Genomic DNA, 18,671 nt, shown 5'->3' on the forward strand with positions numbered 1-18,671 from the left:
CCTTAGCTGCTGGTTTCTACTGACAGACCCCCACGAATGCACAGATCGTGTGTTAATGGGCTTCTGGACACTGCTATGACATCAATAATCTTTCTCCCGCAGCAGCTCCCATTGAAAAGCTACCTTTTCGGTGGAGAGCATTGTCGTAAGAGGACGTATTTTAACAAGTAGAGTGCCATATACCGTACACACAGCATTTGTAATAAATAGCAGAACTTCAACCGTTAATAGAAAATACTGCTCCTCTTATGTATACTTCGTTTGAAACCTTTCAGTCTCTCTCTCCTTCCATCTTTTTCTTAATTGACCACCATTGTTTTTATTCCCCTCCTCCCCCCAGCATTTCACACGTGCATACCTTAACTCGGGAGCAGTCCCACTGAAGCCTAAACGTGAGCAGGTTCAGAACCTTAGCATGAGATTTTTCCAAAGTGCTCAGCATTGGCCTAACTCAGTTCCCTCGGAATCTAATGTTCTGCCCCCACGGTCTTCAATGGAGGCAGAAAAAGCTAATGGCTTCCCATCCTTCCTTTCGAATTTTCTTACTTTCTGTTGGTTCGTCAACCTTATTTTTATCTGAGGTGGGCTTGTGTTGTATGTTTAATAATAGACCAGTCTTGTTTTCTTTTCCGTAGATGCAGATATAAACCTTCCAGTCAATGTTTTAATTTTGCTTTTCACATCATTCGCTGGAATCAAATTTGATGCTTTAGCAGCTTATTTCCCCAACTATTTCAGTATACCCTTTTCTAACAGCTTTGAATTAAAAAGCTGGAAAAAGAGGGGGGGTGTTCTTTTTAATAAACATGAAGTTCTATAATCGCAAGTTTGTAATAATTAATGACATCAGTGCACCTGCCAAGCAGAATCAGTTGAGTAGAACATCTCATTATAACAGCATAGTACCTGCAGAGTTCCTTTGGGATGGATAGTAAATATTTAATGATTTGTTCTTGATAGCCTGGAGAGAATGCCTGTAATAAGCCAGTGTCTCTTCAGGTAATATTGAAATATCCAATAACTTTGCTACCCAACATGAGTACACTTTGAGTGTTTCTGGTCATTAATAAACCACTTAAAGCATGAAGGAACTAATGTGGCATTCAGTATTTATTAAACTTTCTCTCTATTTAGATTTTTCGTCTCTTGGTCAAGTGCATTGAAAATGACAACGTTTATTGATTTAGATGTTATAACTCCTGTACACTCTATGAAGTGTAAATATATACAGCTCCTCCTTATTTGCTTCATATTGACGTTTCATTGTTCTTTTCAGTTCATCCACCTTTCTGAGGTGACTAGGGCTGTTAATAATTGTGGAGTCTGTTCCTATGCAGTGCTGAGTGTCCTCAACTCCTGTTGACTTATGGTGTAATTCTACTGTGAAGTGTGACATTGTAGGGTCATGTAATTGTATCTCAATTATTTCCATGTCAGATGTGCTCATTGTACAACTAAAAGACATTTCCTTCTAACTGCCAACTCTGCAAACTCACTCTGAGAGTCAAGCTGGGTAATTCCCTTCTTACTCATCGACAAAGTGGTAAAGCCCTGGGAGCCATACTGTGCTCTGTTACTCCTGAACCTTCTCATTATCTTCAGTTCTGCCCCAGGTGACACATGGGCAACATCATTGCCGTGAATGGGGATGCAGAGGGGCACCTGACTGGGCCTGAAGGAGCAATGCTCTTGACAAGGAGGAATGGAACTCCGCTCACTCTGCCATGGCTGAGAGCTCTGCAGGCAGAAAAGGAGTAAGGAGAGCTGGCCTAAAAGCGGGAATCCCTTTCCTCAAAAATGTTCATGTTTTTGAATAAAAGTTTCATCCTGAAGCAGGGACGAAGCGTTAAAAAGGCAAAATATTCACAGAAAGGGGTTTCAGGAAAACTCCATTTCAGGAGACCAGAAACTGAAATTTTCAGCTTTCCAGCTGTCTTCAGGTGCTCTAACTCCATGCCACCCCTCCAGCTCCAGGAGTCAGAGAGGCATTGCCCATCCCCTGGAGATTAGGGGGAAGTGAGAAGGCAGAGCACCCAGTTCTGTTCCACTCCATCCCCTGGAGCTGAGAGCAAGGCAGGAAAACTTGCCTGTGTTTTGTCACTTCTGTAATAGATTCGGCAGAACATTTCACTCTATAAAATTGGCACTTTCCAACAAAACTGAGTTTCATAGAAAATTTCCAAGCAGTTCTAGGCAAAGGAACTTACTTTTGTCACTGCAGTCAGCTGGTGTGATTCGAAATACACATTGGGAGAATGTCTACCAGGCACAAAGGTGTCTTCATATGTAGTCTCTTTTCAGGATACAGCCACACTGTGAATGGACGTCAAGGACTATAAGTACCCACAAATTTGGGACCTTTGAGTGCATCAGCTGAACAGGAGATTTTTAAAAGAGGGCACATTTTAAACATTCTTTAACCTGCTTCTCTCAGTTAAATCTAGAACTTAAGGCCGGAATTTCAAAGGTATCTAGGTGCCTAATGATGCAAAGAGGTGCTAGCGGGATTTTCAAAAGCATCTACACGCCTATCTGCAGTTTTAGGCAACTAATTTCTTTTAAAACTCTGGTCCTTAGTGCCTTGCATTAGGCCTCTTTCCCTGATGTGTTAGAAAAATTTTAAGATGGAAAAACTGAAAATGCATGGTTGCTTTCATGGTACTCTGAAAGACCTGTAGTTATGTGATATTTGATAGGAGCAGATGTGGTACAACACAGAATGCAATAAGGTGTTTGATGCATAGGAAAGGTAGGTGGAGAGAATGGAAGTAACTTATTTGCCCGCAGATTGCAAAGGTCCGTTATCTCTGCAACCTCAATTAAAAGATCCATTAGTTATAAAAAATGGGCTTTTATGTGTTAGGTGGCATAGGAAAGATTTTGTGTTCTTATCTAGAGCTAATCAAGCAAATGAAGCTTCTGCAGACCACTGTGCTCCATTTCCAGAATGAACGGGTGGCAGTTTGTGCCAAAAGCTCCAATCTTTCCATGATTCTTCTGATTTCAGGCTGGACAACAGCGTTGGTGGGAACAGGAGATCACGGTAAACGGAAACATTCAGAAAGGAGAGTTAATTACATACAACCTGACTGAGCTGATCAAGCCAGAGGCCTATGAAGTCCGCCTAACTCCCATCACCAGATTTGGGGAGGGAGATTCAACCATTCGTGTCATCAAATATAGTGGTAAGGAGACGTTATGGTAACAGGAGACATACTGGAATATGGGTCACACAGTTTAATGTAACTTGTAATGTGCAGTTAAGAGCAAAATTTAGTTCCTGTCACTGTAAGCTGCATAATCATGCTCAAAGAGTAATTATCAATGGTCCGATGCCAAACTGATGGATTATATCTAGTTAGGTCTTGCAGGGGTCTGTTCTGGGTCCAGTACTGTTCAATATTTTCATTAATACCTTGGATAGTGGAATGCAGAAGACACTTTTAAAATTTGCAGATGTCACTAACCGGGGGGGGGGGGGGGGTTGCTAGCATTTAGAAGGACAGGATTAGAATTCAGAACAACCTTGACAAATTGGTGAATTGGTCTGAAATAAACAAGGTGAAGATCAATAAAGACACATGCAAAGTACTACACATAGGAAGAAAAAAAATCAAATGAACAAATACAAAATGGTGAACTAGGCAGTAGTACTGCTTAAAAAGGATCTGGGGTTATCATGGATCACAAATTGAATATGAGTCAACAATGTGATGCAGTTGTGAAAAAGTAATATCATCCTGGGGTGTATTAACAGGAGTGTTGTAGGTAAGACAGGAGGTAATTGTCCTGCTCTACTTGGCACTGGTGAGGTCTCAGCTGACGTATCGTAACCAATCCTAGGTGCCACACTTTGGGAAAGATGTGATCAAATTAGAGAGAATCCAAAGGAGAGCAACAAAAATTATAAAAGGTTTGGAAAACCTGACCTATGAGGAAAAGCTTAAATGAACAAACAAACAAAAAGCTGGCCATGTTTAGTCTTGAGAGAAGAAGACTGGGGAGAAGCTGATAAGTCGTTAAATATTTTAAAGATTGCGATAAAGAGGATCGTGATCAGTTGTTCTCCATGTCCACGGAGGGTAGGACAAGTACTGATGAGCTAAATCTGCATCCAGGGAGATTTAGGTTAGATATTAGGAAAAGCTTTCCAACTATAAGGATAGTTAAGCTCTGGAACAGGCTTCCAAAGGAGGTTGTGGAATCCCCATCATTAGAAGATTTTAAGAACAGATTGGACAAATATCTGACAGGGATGGCCTGGGTTTCCTTAGTCCTGCCTCAGCACAGGGGGCTGGACAATGACCTCTCAAGGTCCTATCCAGTCCTACATTTCTATGACACTATGAAATTGAACAAATAGGTAGAATTATGTCTAAGGCCCCGATCCAGCAATTAGATCGTCACAGGCAGAGCCTTGTGCCTGCAGGAAGGGTGCTGCTCTGCGTAGAGCTGGGCCGCTGTAGCATTTTCGATTTCCCTGGAAATTCCACAATCTCCATTTTTTTCCCCATTCCAAAGTGGAACAAAGCTCCCGCCCCCCCAAATTGAAATTTCTCATGAAACACAATTCAGAAGAAAACATTCTGAGTAGATTGAAACATTTCGTTTAGGTAAAATCTAGATACTTTGTTCCATTTTCAACCTTTTAAAACTTTTTTTTATAGAAAAACAATGAAGTTCATTGCAAAAAGTTGTTTCAAAACAAAATGTAAACATTCCTTTCAGATTTCAGAGGAGCATCCGGGTTAGTCTGTGTCCGCAAAAAGAAAAGGAGTACTTGTGGCACCTTAGAGACTAACCAATTTATTTGAGCATAAGCTTTCATGAGCTACAGCTCACCTCATCGGATAAATTGGTTAGTCTCTAAGGTGCCACAAGTCCTCCATTCCTTTCAGAAAATGTCAAAGCGTTTCATTTTGGAACTTTTTCTAAGCAACATGTCAAACTTGACACTTTTTTAAACATTTCAGTTTTGACGAAAACAGCTTCTTTTACTCACAAAATTTTTCAACCACAAAATTCTGACGAGCTCTAGTTCAGGGCAAGTGCAAGCGTCTTCCCACAGTGACCCGCAGATGTCATGTGGGCACAGAAGACTGCCCACATGAATCTAGTTGGGTTTTGGATTGCTATAGCCTTTATTTTATGGAAATCTCCAAACATTGCCAACGTTTGACTCTTAGACCTGCACAAAAACCTTAGTTTTTTTGTGAATATTTGTTTAATGAATTGAATTCTCTTTTCCTGTTTGTTTCTCTTTTGTGTTCACTTTCTGTAAATATCATAATGAAAGGACAATATGCCCATGTGGAGTATCAATACGGAACTCAGTGGAGCTGGGCCAAAATAATACCAGCTGAGGACCTGGCCCAATGACTGGAAGGATTTTTAACTGAAACAAATGAAGTAAATTTAAGCACATATTAGAGGAGCTTTGTAAGAAGGGAATTTAAAAGTTTGGAAACGCAAGTGTGAACATTAGAACCCTGATTCTCTGTTACCCTCGTCCAAACAGGAAACAGATGGCATGCGATGTGTCGAGTCACAACTAGGCAACGTAATTCCGAGACGCTCTAGCAGCTAGCTAGCACAATGGCCAGAGCTATATAAAAACTTGAGAGAGCTCCATTTTGGATACCAACTATAATAGACGGCTCAGAGGCAATCTGCAGACCAAGAATTACTCCTGGAAATTAGTTGTCAAATAATTTTGAATAATGAACCGATCTGAGAAAATTGTAAGCGGCTTGTGCACAATTCATGAAAAGAAAAATACGCTACATTTATCAAAAACATTATTCATGATCAATTATTAGCTCCGCCACGCTCAATTCCAGTGCAAATAATTTAATAGTGTGTTAATATCAACCAAAGAAATGAAATGAGACACCCCAAAATATTGATTCCACAGGCACATATTTGTACTTTCCAATTCCGGACCGTTACCCTGCTCACAAGATGAGCCAAGCTTAGGGGTTTTGCATTTTGCAGAAAGTAGTTGTCTAAGCAATGTATTTGTGTCCCAAGGTATGAACTAATCAAAGCTTAGGTCACTTAGGTCTCCTGAGTCCCAGGCTAGCTGCTTAACTCCTGGATCATCCTTCCTCTTCCTGACAGATGCAAAGAGCAGCATCCAACTTATGGGTGGTTAGCTCATCTCCCCTTTGGCTCATCTGGCAGTGCCTGTAGCCTGTGGAGCACAAGAGGTTGTTTCAAGCATTAGCTGTGGCGGTGTGCTAGAGGCATACACACCACACGCCCCACAAGGTCACTTGCTGAATTCAGGATTTTGCTGACTTGTTAAGTCAACTGAAGTGTCTAGCCCTGCACTGGCAGAAACACCTCCTTCCTGCAACAGAAATGGCATGTTTCTGCTGGAGGGAATTTTGTTCTCAGATCTGTCACTAATACAGATTTGAATGAAATACACACGCATTTCAAATGTGCTGATGAAGTACCTGTTGCAAAATCAAACCACCCAGCAGAAAACAAGCCGTTTGCATTCTATGCAAGATGGGTACATTAGTTTTGGAGCGCGATTCAGCACTATTGATGCCGGTATCTGCAACTTTGCAGTTTTAAAGATCATGAATAGGCTGCAAATCAACAGGATAAATCTCAAGTTGCTTTCCTTTAAAGTAGAACTCAAGATAGTTAACCCTTCATGCACTTCAAACATGGGGTGTGTCTGAGCACCATTATCCATGACAATTGTTTCAGCACACCTATTATAAAGCTTTATTTCCAAGGTGTACTAGATTCAGCCATAAAATAATGAGATCTCACACATTTATCCCAGTGTAGTGTTTAACCTCAAAACGCTTGATTCCTAGAGATGTTGTTAACAGGCTGACAGGATGCATTTCACAGCAGCAAGTCCACATAAATGTAGATGATAAACCGTAAATATTTATCCAGGAATTAAAACAAAAGCAGAGGGAACGTGGCTAGAAAGGACAATTAAGGTAACAATTTGCAAAGCTCTTTTCACTGCAAATGTTTGTTCTTTGGGGCATCTGGCCAAGCAGGGACACATTGGAATCGTAAGATTTTCAATATACTTTTAATCAAGTGTGTGTTGAGTTGCATTCTGTCTCCAAGAGGAACATATCCTGGATTCCAGCAGTGCCAGCCTATGTTTCTCACATCATCTCTTTGGACATTTCTTATTGAAACATACTGTAGGTTTAATTCTCACACTAATATATTAGTATTCCATTGTGAGCTCTATGATTGGTAACCTACAGCTCTTACATAATGACAGGTTTCAGAGTAACAGCCGCGTTAGTCTGTATTTGCAAAAAGAAAAGGAGTACTTGTGGCACCTTAGAGACTAACCAATTTATTTGAGCATGAGCTTTCGATGAAGTGAGCTGTAGCTCATGCTCAAATAAATTGGTTAGTCTCTAAGGTGCCATAAGTACTCCTTTTCTTTCTACAGCTCTTAGTATATTATATATTTATCATCAGGCTAATTATATTTTTACTCACTTTTTATTTTATCCAGGATAAAATGCAGATCAGACTCATTCTAATTAAAGATGCTAGAGCTGTTTGCTGCATCTTTCTTTGAACTGAGCTGAACCAGGTGTACAGAGGGGGAACAGAAGGGCAGTGCACAACTTAAATCCTACTTTGAGGGCTTACGTTGGGTTTAAATAGTGTATCATTAGAACATAAGAACAGCCATACTGGGTCAGACCAAAGGTCCATCTATCCCAGTATCCTGTCTGCCGACAGTGGCCAATGTCAGGTGTCCCAGAAGGAATGAACAGAACAGAGAATCATCAGGTGATCCATCCCCTGTACTGTCTGTGTGTTGACTCCACATAGAGCCAGTTTCACCCTTTAAGAGTTGTTGGAAAGTTGTCAAGAATCAACAAGCAATTTTCATCATGTCTTTTGCTTCTGTGCCCTCATGAGTTATAGAAATTGATTTCCTCTCAGTGCTTCTGGCAGAGATAGCAGACTTCTGGCTACCAGCAAAGAGTTAAAATGTGAAACTCTAGTTTCATAAAAATTGAGAGACATGCATGAAAAAATATATCCAGTTTGCAGAGACAGTATGTTGTTTCAGAGGTAGAGTATCTATAATTCTGTAGTTTCGCATTGGTTAAAAAGCCGTCAGTGAACTACAGAAAAGTAAAAACAGAACAGACTGATTTTAAATGCACCGTTTACTGGGACCAGGGCCTGGATCCTGCAAGAGTCCAACAGCCCTCACTTCCCATTGACTTAAACCAGGAGCCTATTGGGTTAGTGCACCAACTTTCCCTCCTTCTGCCTAAATCCAAACCCTATCATAGGTTACAAGTACAGATTACCTTGGCAGCTTGAACGTAACTCCCCATTTTGCAAAGCTTTCCAATATATCGCACAATTTAACACAGGTAGTATTATCTGCTCAAAGGAAAACTCAGGGTTGGAATCCCTAAGATATTGCAAGTCCCAGGACTCAGGTATATTGCCAGATGTTTGTATAATACGCACCAGTACTATGCACGTCTCAAGTACTATCAATCCCTCTCTTTCCCAAGCATTCTTTTCCATTCCCAGAGCCTTAAAATGTAAACAAATGTATGATTTTGGTGTGCTGTTCGATCTCCCGACGACTTCAAAATGTCTGTATTTTATTATCAAGTGGCGGTAGTCATTCCACAGGTAAGGCTTGCATCAGGCTGACATTAAAAAGCCCTATTTTCAAAACCCCTCTAAATTTTTATTGAAGAATCTGATTTGTCTTTAAATAGGTATGCTTGACTTAGGCTAGAATAAGGGTTTTTAAAGAGATTTGTGGTAAATTGGGGATTGAAGGGCTAACTCTTCAACTAGTGCAAATAGACATACCACCACTGGCTTGTCTTCACTATGGGGGTAAGTCGACCTAAGTTACGCCACTCCAGCTACATGAATAATGCAGCTGGAGTTGATGTAGCTTAGGTCAACTTACCCCGGTGTCTTCACCACACTGCATCAGTGGGAGATGCTCTCCAGTTGACTTCCCTTACTCTTCTCGGAGAGCTGGAGTACTGGCATCGAGCAGAGAGTGCTCTGCTGTCGATTTAGCGGGTCTTCACTAGACCCACTAAATCGATCCCTGCTGCATCAATTGCAGCAGGGTCGATCTCCGCGAGTGAAGACCAGCCCTTAGTGAAGCTATGCTGGTTTGCACGAACTGGAGATCTAGCCCAAAGAGTATTATATGCTAGGTGATCTTAATTTTCCTGTGTTTTCAAAATATTCCCATTCAAAATAATGCAGTCCATCATGAAATTTCCACCTGCAGTTTCTCAGCTGCTTTATAACCACACATTTGTACAGGTCTGCAGGCAATGAAGTAAAACATAATTTTTACAGATGAAATTTTCTCATTATGAGTTGGATCCATCTCTGGCCTGGAAAGTTAGCACCATCAGTGAATTTGCCATTGAAGATATCCCCATCAGCAAGTTCATTGCTGAACAACTGGAATAACTGTATGGACATATATTGAGATTAATATTTTTCATGTTTATATCTGTTGAGGTTGTGGCATTTCTTGTTGCCTTTTACCATTTTAAATATTAAACAGTGAAAAATCTGCATTTCATCTACAAATGCACAAGTTGTGTCACAGTTGTTCGTGGCTACAACGAATGCACTGGAATCTGAACATATTCTGGTGACGTCTATATTTACTATCAAACAGTATGAAGTTAATCTAATATGGGAGTAGTTACAGAGCACAGCACAGCGTGAATGAAACCAGCAACTGCAGATTAACATTTACATCACTCCAATACAAACACGTGCAACTTTCAATGAGCTTTTCTGTTAGGAGCTGTTTGAATGAATGTCTGAAAAGTGGAAGCTATATAATTAGGAAAATCTCAGTGATGTGTTTTTAAAAAAATATCTTCGCCTCCTAACCCATACTTTTAGGTATAGACAAAAAAAGGGAAAACACACTAGTACCTGGATACTATCAATCAAAAGTGTGTACACATGCTATGTTTTCCACCTTCTCTCCACTGTGGCATGGAGAAAAGAAAAATCGGCATAGTATGAATGATATGATTGACGAATCACTTATTAGATGCATATATTATTCTGCAAGAGAACATTCAGTGCACCAAGTAAACACAATCACATCAATTTAAATAGCACTAATCGACTGTGTAGGCTAGTGCAGTACAAATATGTCTTGTAGTAACAATTTTAAAGATCATCTTCATCATTTCACATAAATCCATGTAGGCTGGTATGGTAAAAGGCAACTATAAAATCTCTGAATGTTCAGTAACTCCATTTCAAATCTGAACACACACTTTCTTTATACATCTTCCTATGTAAAAAAAAAATTATAATAATTCTTAAGCAGCAATTAAAGTTGCAAATGGAGCTGCTTCTTACCACTCCAAAAGCAATGGGCAGTATTTCTTCAGTGTATATAGAATGGGACTCCTGATACACCTGTACACAACAAGAATGGTCTGCCATATGAGGCTGTCAGTTACTACTCCAACACTTAAATTTCCATAGGCTAAATGTTAATTTTTTAAAAAATAGTGACTTTTCTGTAGGTTAGAAAAGTATATCACTATTGCATGCCTTGATCCTGAGATCAGCTCAGACCCCAGATGGGTGCAAAGATCCAGCCTCATGGATCCAGTTTCAGGATTGGGACCTTATATAAGAAGATTACAGAGCAGCACTACAGCACAAAATTAAGACCATTTTTGGGGTGCACAAACAGAAAATTCCAGTATGCGGGTGTGTGTTAAAAGGAGCATGTTAAGTTAGGTGTTACAATTAATAGGGCAGATTGTCAGCCATGACTGGTTTCTTTTGTGTTTCTTAGCTTAATTGGCTTAATATTCCCTTTCTCCTTTTTTTTGCCCTTCATATTGAGATTTCATGTTCTTTGGAGCAAGGGCTCTCTCTAACCATGTGTATGTGGATTGCCTAATACTATCAGATCCTGGGGGCCTTTATGCACTATTGTAATATGAGCTGATCAGGAAATTTTCAACAAACTATTTTTTCACTGAAAAATGCCAGTTTGTCTAAAAAAACCCTCCTCTTTGAAGAACAGGATCCATTTCAATGACTGTCCCTACTGGAAAAGGTTTTGGGTAAAATCTCATTTCCACATTTTCAAATTGGGAAGTTTTGGAGGTTTCAGTTGAAACAACTTTTCATTTAAAAAATTTAGTAAATTTAGACTAAAAAATGTTTTTAAAAAGAGAGAGAAAAGTCAGAATCAAAACCAAACATTTTGATTGACCTGAACCAAAACTTTGTTCAGATTTTTGGTGTGCAAAAATTTTGAAGATTTAGACTTTTTGTCCCAGTTTAAGATGGAAATTTTTTTTGATATCTCAAACATTTACATTGGACAGGAAAACTGTTTCTCACCAATCTCAAATTATCGTACCAATAATAAAAAATATAATCAGGCAGCTGAAAATATAGTATATTTAACCTTAGCTATTGATGTCCAAAATTATTGCTTGTTTTTTTAATGATTTCTCTAAGAACAGCCATACTGGGTCAGACCAATCATCCATCTACCCAGTAAACTGACTTCCGTGAGTAGCCAATGCCAGGTGCGTCAGAGGCAATGAGCAGAACAGGGTAATTGATTGAGCGTGGGGTTGCATCCCTGACCATCTTGGCTAATAGCCATTGATGGATCTGTCCTCCATGAACTTACCCTGTTCTTTTTTTAACTCAATTATACTTTTAGTCTTCACAACATCCCCTTCCAATGAGTGTAATTTTATGTGTTCTTTGCACTAGCACATAAGGGCACCTCAATTGTTCCTTAATCAAGTTTTTAATTTGGGAAGAATTTGTGGTAAATTTAAATAGGCTTTTACATAGGTTTTATACTGAGAGAGAATCGCCTGTTGAATGTGAAAAGGATTTTTTTTACTCTCTGCCAAGGTTTGTGTGGCGTAATCTACATGGACAAGGATTACCAGAAATAAGGTCTCGAAATTAAAGTGTGGTTTATGCCCCATGTGCCTGGTGTAAAAATCTAACAGAACAGACACAGAGGATCCAGCAGAGTCCAATAGTTTTATCACAATTCTTTCTGTTCTAAGAATGCTTTCTTTATAAAGCAGTCAGATCAGCTAGAGTCAGGATGAACTGACTAGAATCATAGATGACTAGTGTTGGAAAAGACCCCAGGAGGTCATCTAGTCCAACCCCCTGCTCAAAGCAGGACCAATCCCCAACTAAATCACTCCAGCCAGGTCTCTGTCAAGCCTGACCTTAAAAACCTCAAAGGAAGGAGATTCCACCACCTCCCTAGGTAACACATTCCAGTGCTTTACCACCCTCCTACTGAAAAAGTTTTTCCTAATATCCAACATAGACCTCCCCCACTGCAACTTGAGACTATTGCTCCTTGTTCTGTCATCCCCCACCACTGAGAACAGCTGAGCTCCATCCTCTTTGGAACCCCCCTTCAGGTACTTGAAGGCTGCTATCAAATTCCCCCTCACTCTTCTCTTCTGCAGACTAAATAACCCCAGTTCCCTCAGCCTCTCCTCGTAAGTCATGTGCCCCAGCCCCCTAATCATTTCAGTTGCCCTCTGCTGGACTCTCTCCAATTTGTCCACATCCTTTCTGTACTGGGGGGACCAAAACTGGACGCAGTGCTCCAGGTGTGGCCTCACCAGTGCCGAATAGAGGGGAATAATCACTTCCCTCGATCTGCTGGCAGTGCTCCTACTAATGCAGCCCAATATGCCATTAGCCTTCTTAGCAACAAGGGCACACTGCTGACTCTCATCCAGCTTCTTGTCCACTGTAATCCCCAGGTCCTTTTCTGCAGAACTGCCACTTAGTCAGTCAGTCCCCAGCCTGTAGCAGAGCATGGGATTCTTTCAGCCTAAGTGCAGGACTCTGCACTTATCCTTGTTGAACCTCATCAGATTTCTTTTAGCCCAATCCTCCAATCTGTCTAGGTCACTCTGGACCCTATCCCTACCCTCCAGCTTATCTAGTTCTCCCCCCAGTTTAGTGTCATCTGCGAACTTACTGAGGGTGCAATTAATCCCATCATCCAGATCATTGATAAAGATGTTGAACAAAACCGGCCCCAGGACTGACTCCTGGGGCACTCTGCTTGATACCGCCTGCCAACTAGACATTGAGCCGTTGATCATTACCCATTGAACCAGACAATCTAGCCAGCTTTCTATCCATTTGATAGTCCATTCATCCAATCCATACTTTTTTAACTTGCTGGCAAGAATACTGTGGGAGACCATATCAAAAGCTTTGCTAAAGTCAAGATATATCATATCCACTGCTTTCCCCATATGCACAGAGCCAGTTGTCCATCCTGGAAAGCAATCAGGTTCGTCAGGCATGACTTGCCCTTTGTGAATCCATGTTGACTATTCGGGATCATCTTCCTCTCCTCCAAGTGCTTCAAAATGGATTCCTTGAGGACCTGCTCCGTGATTTTGCCAGGACTGAAGTGAGGCTGACCGGTCTGTAGTTCCCTGGGTTCTCTTTCTTCCCTTTTTTAAATATGGGCACTATATTTGCCTTTTTCCAATCATCTGGGACCTCCCCCGATCACCACAAATTTTCAAAGATAATGGCGAATGGCTCTGCAATCAGATCAGCCAACTCCCTCAGCAACCTTGGATGATTAGATCTGGACCCATGGACTTGTGCACGTCCAGCTTTTCTAAATGGTTCTTAACCTGTTCTTTCACCACTGAGGGCTGCTCACCTCCTCCCTATACTGTGCTGCCCAGTGCAGCAGTCTGGGAGCTGACCTTGTCTGTGAAGACCGAGGCAAAAAAAGCATTGAGTACTTCACCTTTTTCCACATGATCTGTCACTATGTTGCCTTCCACATTCAGTAAGGGTCCGACACTTTCCCTGACCTTTTTTCTTGTTCCTAACATACCTGTAGAAACCCTTCTTGTTACCCTTCACATCCCTTGCTAGCTGCAACTCTGATTGGCCTTCCTGATTACACCCCTGCATGCTCTAGCAATATTTTTATACTCCTTCCTAGTCAGCTCTCCGAATTTCCACTTCTTGTAGGCTTCCTTTTTGAGTTTAAGCTCACCAAAGAATGGTTATAACGCTGAACTTTAAAAATTTCTAGACAGTTCAAACTCATCCTCAGGAATGTAGTTCTTCAGTCATCCATTAGTTTCCTTTCATGGCTAATTTTACGTACTACTTCTGGCTCACACAGCAATCTGACCTTTCAGAAATGAGAATTTGAGAATCATCTGCCCCTGTTTTATAGCTACTTGCTGCATTACTTAGGAGAGTGCTTTTTGCCAGTTCACCATGTGTCAATAAGTTCAGCCTAACCATAGCTTAATTTGTTGTTCTGCTTTTGTCAATCAGTCTGAGCTGAAGCTTGCGTGGCAGCCAGCCCTTTTTGGTTTAGTTGCTGTACTCTGAGCAGTCTCACGAGCATGGCTCAAGGTGACCCACTAATGATAGTTTCTATAAAAGCTTCTCTGTACAATTACAAAGCAAGCGTCACTAAATGCAGCTTCTAGCAATTTCGGCTAATTCTGAGTTCAGCCACTCAAGAAGCACACAAAATGAAGGTTTCTCGAAGAGTGAAAGGTAATTTTTTTTTTTAACAAATGCATGTGAGGTTATCTAATGGAAGTTAACGACTAAGTTCCCCTGGCAAATCACAGATCATTCTTTTAGGTGAGGTGAGATAAAATGGCAGAGCTACTAAATGGAGGGGTTTTTTTAAGTGTCAGGTTGTATTTGCAACTATGTATAACTCATGAGGGAAGGTGAGAAGCAAAGTGTTTATGTCCATAAACAGAGCAGGTGGCTAACAGTATCAACACATGGATCAATAACTGGGTAGAAGTCTGTTATTAACAAAGCCTTCATCTGCATATATACAGTACAATAGGGTTACAAGGTTTCATCAAACATCATTTGGAGCCAGAATTAGATTGCAGAGTTTCTTTAGATAATTGTCCCTTTCTGATTCCGGGCCTAAACCCACAATCCCTCATGATTACAGGAACAGGTCTCTGTTTCCTAAATAACCCAGCTGAAATCCTCTCCTGTGCGCAGGGCCAGCATATGGCCTATGCACCATGTAATTCCCACGTCAGCCTTATTTTTGAGGTCTTCAGTGATGCACAGGCATGGTGCTGACCCTCTCGGCAGGGGAGAATTTCATCCCTACTCCATTAAGTAGGAACTTGTCATTCTGATTTCAAAATATGACATTGTGGAATTGTAGAATTATAGATGGGAAAAGGGGTATGGATCCAAAGGAGTTCAAAGCAATTACACCACAGATCTATGAACCACACAACCAAGTTTATCTACCATTCTCTGAGACTTAAAATCACTGTGCCTTATCGTCCTACTTTGGCTCTGTGGGGATTAGCAGAGTAATTACTGTAATATTTTATAAAATTACTGCCTTAACCTTCCAAGTTTATAATCCTTCTCTGATATGCATATATTGTACCTGGAAGATCATAGAGAGGACACTGGGATAATACATTTCAGAACTGTATTTTATTAATATCCTGGCCAATAGTTGTCAATCCTTTATTGTTATAAAGTAAGTATATAATGTAACTAGTGAACAGTGATATACATAGAAGTGGCATGTACTGGTTTTTGGAATAGAATACTTTATTTACATTACTTCATCTCTGTTGAAAAAGAAATTCTGTATGTTCCCCCTGCTATTGTCTGAAAGTCAGATGGGTGCTTTGGGGAATGCCACAAGTTCTGTTTGTTTGCCAGCATGTTTTTCTGATATAAAACTTAAATACGGGCCCAACTGGAATTTCCCTAAGGAGGGGGCCCAGACCTCTCACCAGCCCCACACTCTTCCCCCTCCCGCCTCCCAGCCCCGAGCTCTCTCATGCTGCCTTTGCACCAAAAATGCATGCTGTCCTCTCTGCACCCACAGCTCCACACACTCCTCCTGCTGTCCCCCACCCAGCCCCACACTCTTCCCCCACCCAGCCACGAGCTCTCCCCACTGCACCCAGCCCTGCAGTCTCCCTGCCCCACACCCAGCCCCATTGTCTCACACGGAGAGATGGTCAGGCTGACAGACAGCATCCCAAGGAGGGGCCAGGCAGTTCTGGGAGCCCTTGACTGCATCCTCTGTCTGCATCTCCACTTCCCCAGGAAGCATCAAAAGCCCAGATCCAATCTTCCAAACCCTCCTGGAGGCTGGGATGCCCAGTGCCCGCTCCTCCCAGAGGCTAGGGGTGCCTGTTGCCCATGGCCCTGAAAGGACTCAAAGAGGGAGGGGGGGCACACAGGATTGCAACACCACTGAAATTTAGCCTGGCTGCCCCTCCATCATGCCTGCTGGGAAAGGGCTCTGTTGCTGCGCTACCCAGCTCTGGTCAGCAGCCGGGAGGGATCCTGAGCCTCCCGTCCCTCCCCTTTGCACCCTGCATTTAAAGAAACCTGAACCAGTCAGATAGGAAGTGGGATTTAGGCTGTGTTGACATTTCACATGGCAGCATTTTTAAACACGAGAATGGATTCGTTACCGGTGAAATTCCCTGTAATCCAGAGGGCCAGTGCACTGCTAGCACCCCACAGTAAGGGATGAACAGAGTCTAATATGAACCCTCTGCACTCTCAATTTTACCCATTGTCTATTATGTGTTGGCTTCAGCAATAGGACATCAGCCTGCTGCTAGCTGGACAGCTGCTTTTCTTCCTTAAAATAAGTGTGAGGGTCGAGGTTTGATGCCTGACTGTGTGCGCTGAGATTTCTGTGGAAGAGCATGCTCATCCCTGGGAAGTGCTGATGTCTTTAGATAGTTAAAGAGCAGGACAGTGGCTGTTGTGCTGACCCTAACCATGTGCAATCATCAGTGTTCTTACACGGCCCCCAAGGAAGATGTAGGATAAGTAGAGTACTGGTTTTAAAAAGGCTTTCAAATGACATTAATTGTGTTCTTTTCTGTCTTTCTTCCAGCTCCAGTCAATCCACACTTAAGTAAGTATTTTTATCCTTTGCTGCACTTCATCATTGGAAGAATTAGCTTTGCATTAATTGTTGCTTCATGGTTGTGCAATAAATGGGCAGCGTTTCATTTTCAGCTGTGGTCCATGGATTCCATAAGGTCCATTTTAATTCTGTCACACATGACTGCACTTGTTTGTGGTAGGAGACTGGGACTTTTTTTAATTTCCAGTTGCTGAACAAAGAGTACTCAGATCAAGAGAAGATTGCGGCTGCTGGGCATACCCCTTCCCCTGTGTCCCAAACCGATGAATAATCCCTAAGGAAAAGGCACATAGGTTTTCAAAGGTCCTCCAGGTGGCAGTTCCCAGGGAGTTACTGTGATCCAACCCATCACAGTAGAACCCCCCTGGGAGCTGCCACCTGATGTGCCCAGACTACTTCTGCCCCTGCTTTCCTGCCCTGGCAGCTTAGGACTTCAGTGTCCTGCCTGGCTTGAGCCAGACCCGCTAGCTTGCTGCAAACCCAGACCCAGGTCTGAACCACGTCCCCTAACAGCTGTAGGCTTAACTGAAAGCAGCTTACAGAAGTATTCCTGTCTTTGATACTCAGATGCCCAACTCCCAATGGGGTCCAAACCCTAAATAAATCCGATTTACCCTGTATAAAGCTTATACAGGGTAAGTTCATAAATTGTTCACCCTCTGTAACATTGATAGAGAGATATGCACAGCTATTCCAGCCCCCCAAGTATTAATACCTACTCTGGGTTAATTAATAAGTAAAAAGTGATTTTATTAAATACAGAAAGTACGAATTAAGTGGTTCCAAGTAGTAACAGACAGATCAAAGTTAATTACCAAGCAAAATAAAATAAAACACGCAAGTCTAAGTCTAGTACAGTAATAAAAACTGAATACAGATAAAATCTCACCCTCAGAGATGTTTCAATAAGTTTCTTTCACAGACCTGACATCTTCCTAGTCTGGGCACCATCATTTCCCCTGGTACAGCTCTTGTTCCAGCTCAGGTGGTACCTAGGGGATTTCTCATGATGGCTGCCTCACCTTGTCCTGTTCCACTTATATATCTTTTGCAAAAGCGGGAATCCTTTGTCCCTCTGGGTTCCCACCCCTCCTTCTCAGTGGAAAAGCACCAGGTTAAAGATGGATTCCAGTTCAGGTGACATGGTCACATGTTACTGTAAGACTCCAAGCCTTCATTCCTCCCAGCCTGACTCACAGGAAGGCCTGCCTGCAAACAGAGCCATCCACAGTCAACTGTCCTGGTTGATGGGAGCCATCAAGATTCCAAACCACCATTAATGGCCCACACTTTGCATAATTACAATAGGCCCTCAGAATTATATTTCATATTTCTAGTTTCAGATAAAAGAGGATCATATAAAATCATATAGAGTGCGTCACAACATATACCTAGGGTGATCAGATGTCCCAATTTTATAGGGACAGTCCCGATTTTTGGGTCTTTTTATTATATAGGCTCCTATTACCTCCCACCCCGCATCCCGATTTGTCACGTTTTCTGTCTGGTCACTCTACTTATACCTACTTCCAGAATTGATAAGGGAGATAAGCTATTGCTCCGTGCCATAGTAATTACATGCTTTGCTATGGGAACGTGTACACTTGCACTAGGGAAGGACAAACTGGTGCAAATAAAATAAGAACCACCAGAGAGTCAACCTGAATCA

The 18,671-nt window shown here is 41.7% G+C and overlaps 1 protein-coding gene across 4 annotated transcripts in view; it reads left to right on the forward strand.

Moving 5' to 3' along the window:
- The window catches only part of MDGA2 (MAM domain containing glycosylphosphatidylinositol anchor 2), a 644,994-nt gene that overhangs the window by 589,023 nt on the left and 37,300 nt on the right, over nucleotides 1-18,671 (forward strand). For all 4 annotated transcript variants that reach the window (XM_074956572.1, XM_074956573.1, XM_074956574.1 and 1 more), the window contains exons 11-12: nucleotides 3,008-3,185; nucleotides 16,970-16,990. In XM_074956572.1, the coding sequence (XP_074812673.1) occupies nucleotides 3,008-3,185; nucleotides 16,970-16,990 (199 nt within the window). The remainder of the gene's footprint in view (nucleotides 1-3,007; nucleotides 3,186-16,969; nucleotides 16,991-18,671) is intronic.

Source organism: Natator depressus, chromosome 6 (assembly GCF_965152275.1).
Source record: "Natator depressus isolate rNatDep1 chromosome 6, rNatDep2.hap1, whole genome shotgun sequence".
NCBI classification, from domain to species: Eukaryota; Metazoa; Chordata; order Testudines; family Cheloniidae; genus Natator; species Natator depressus.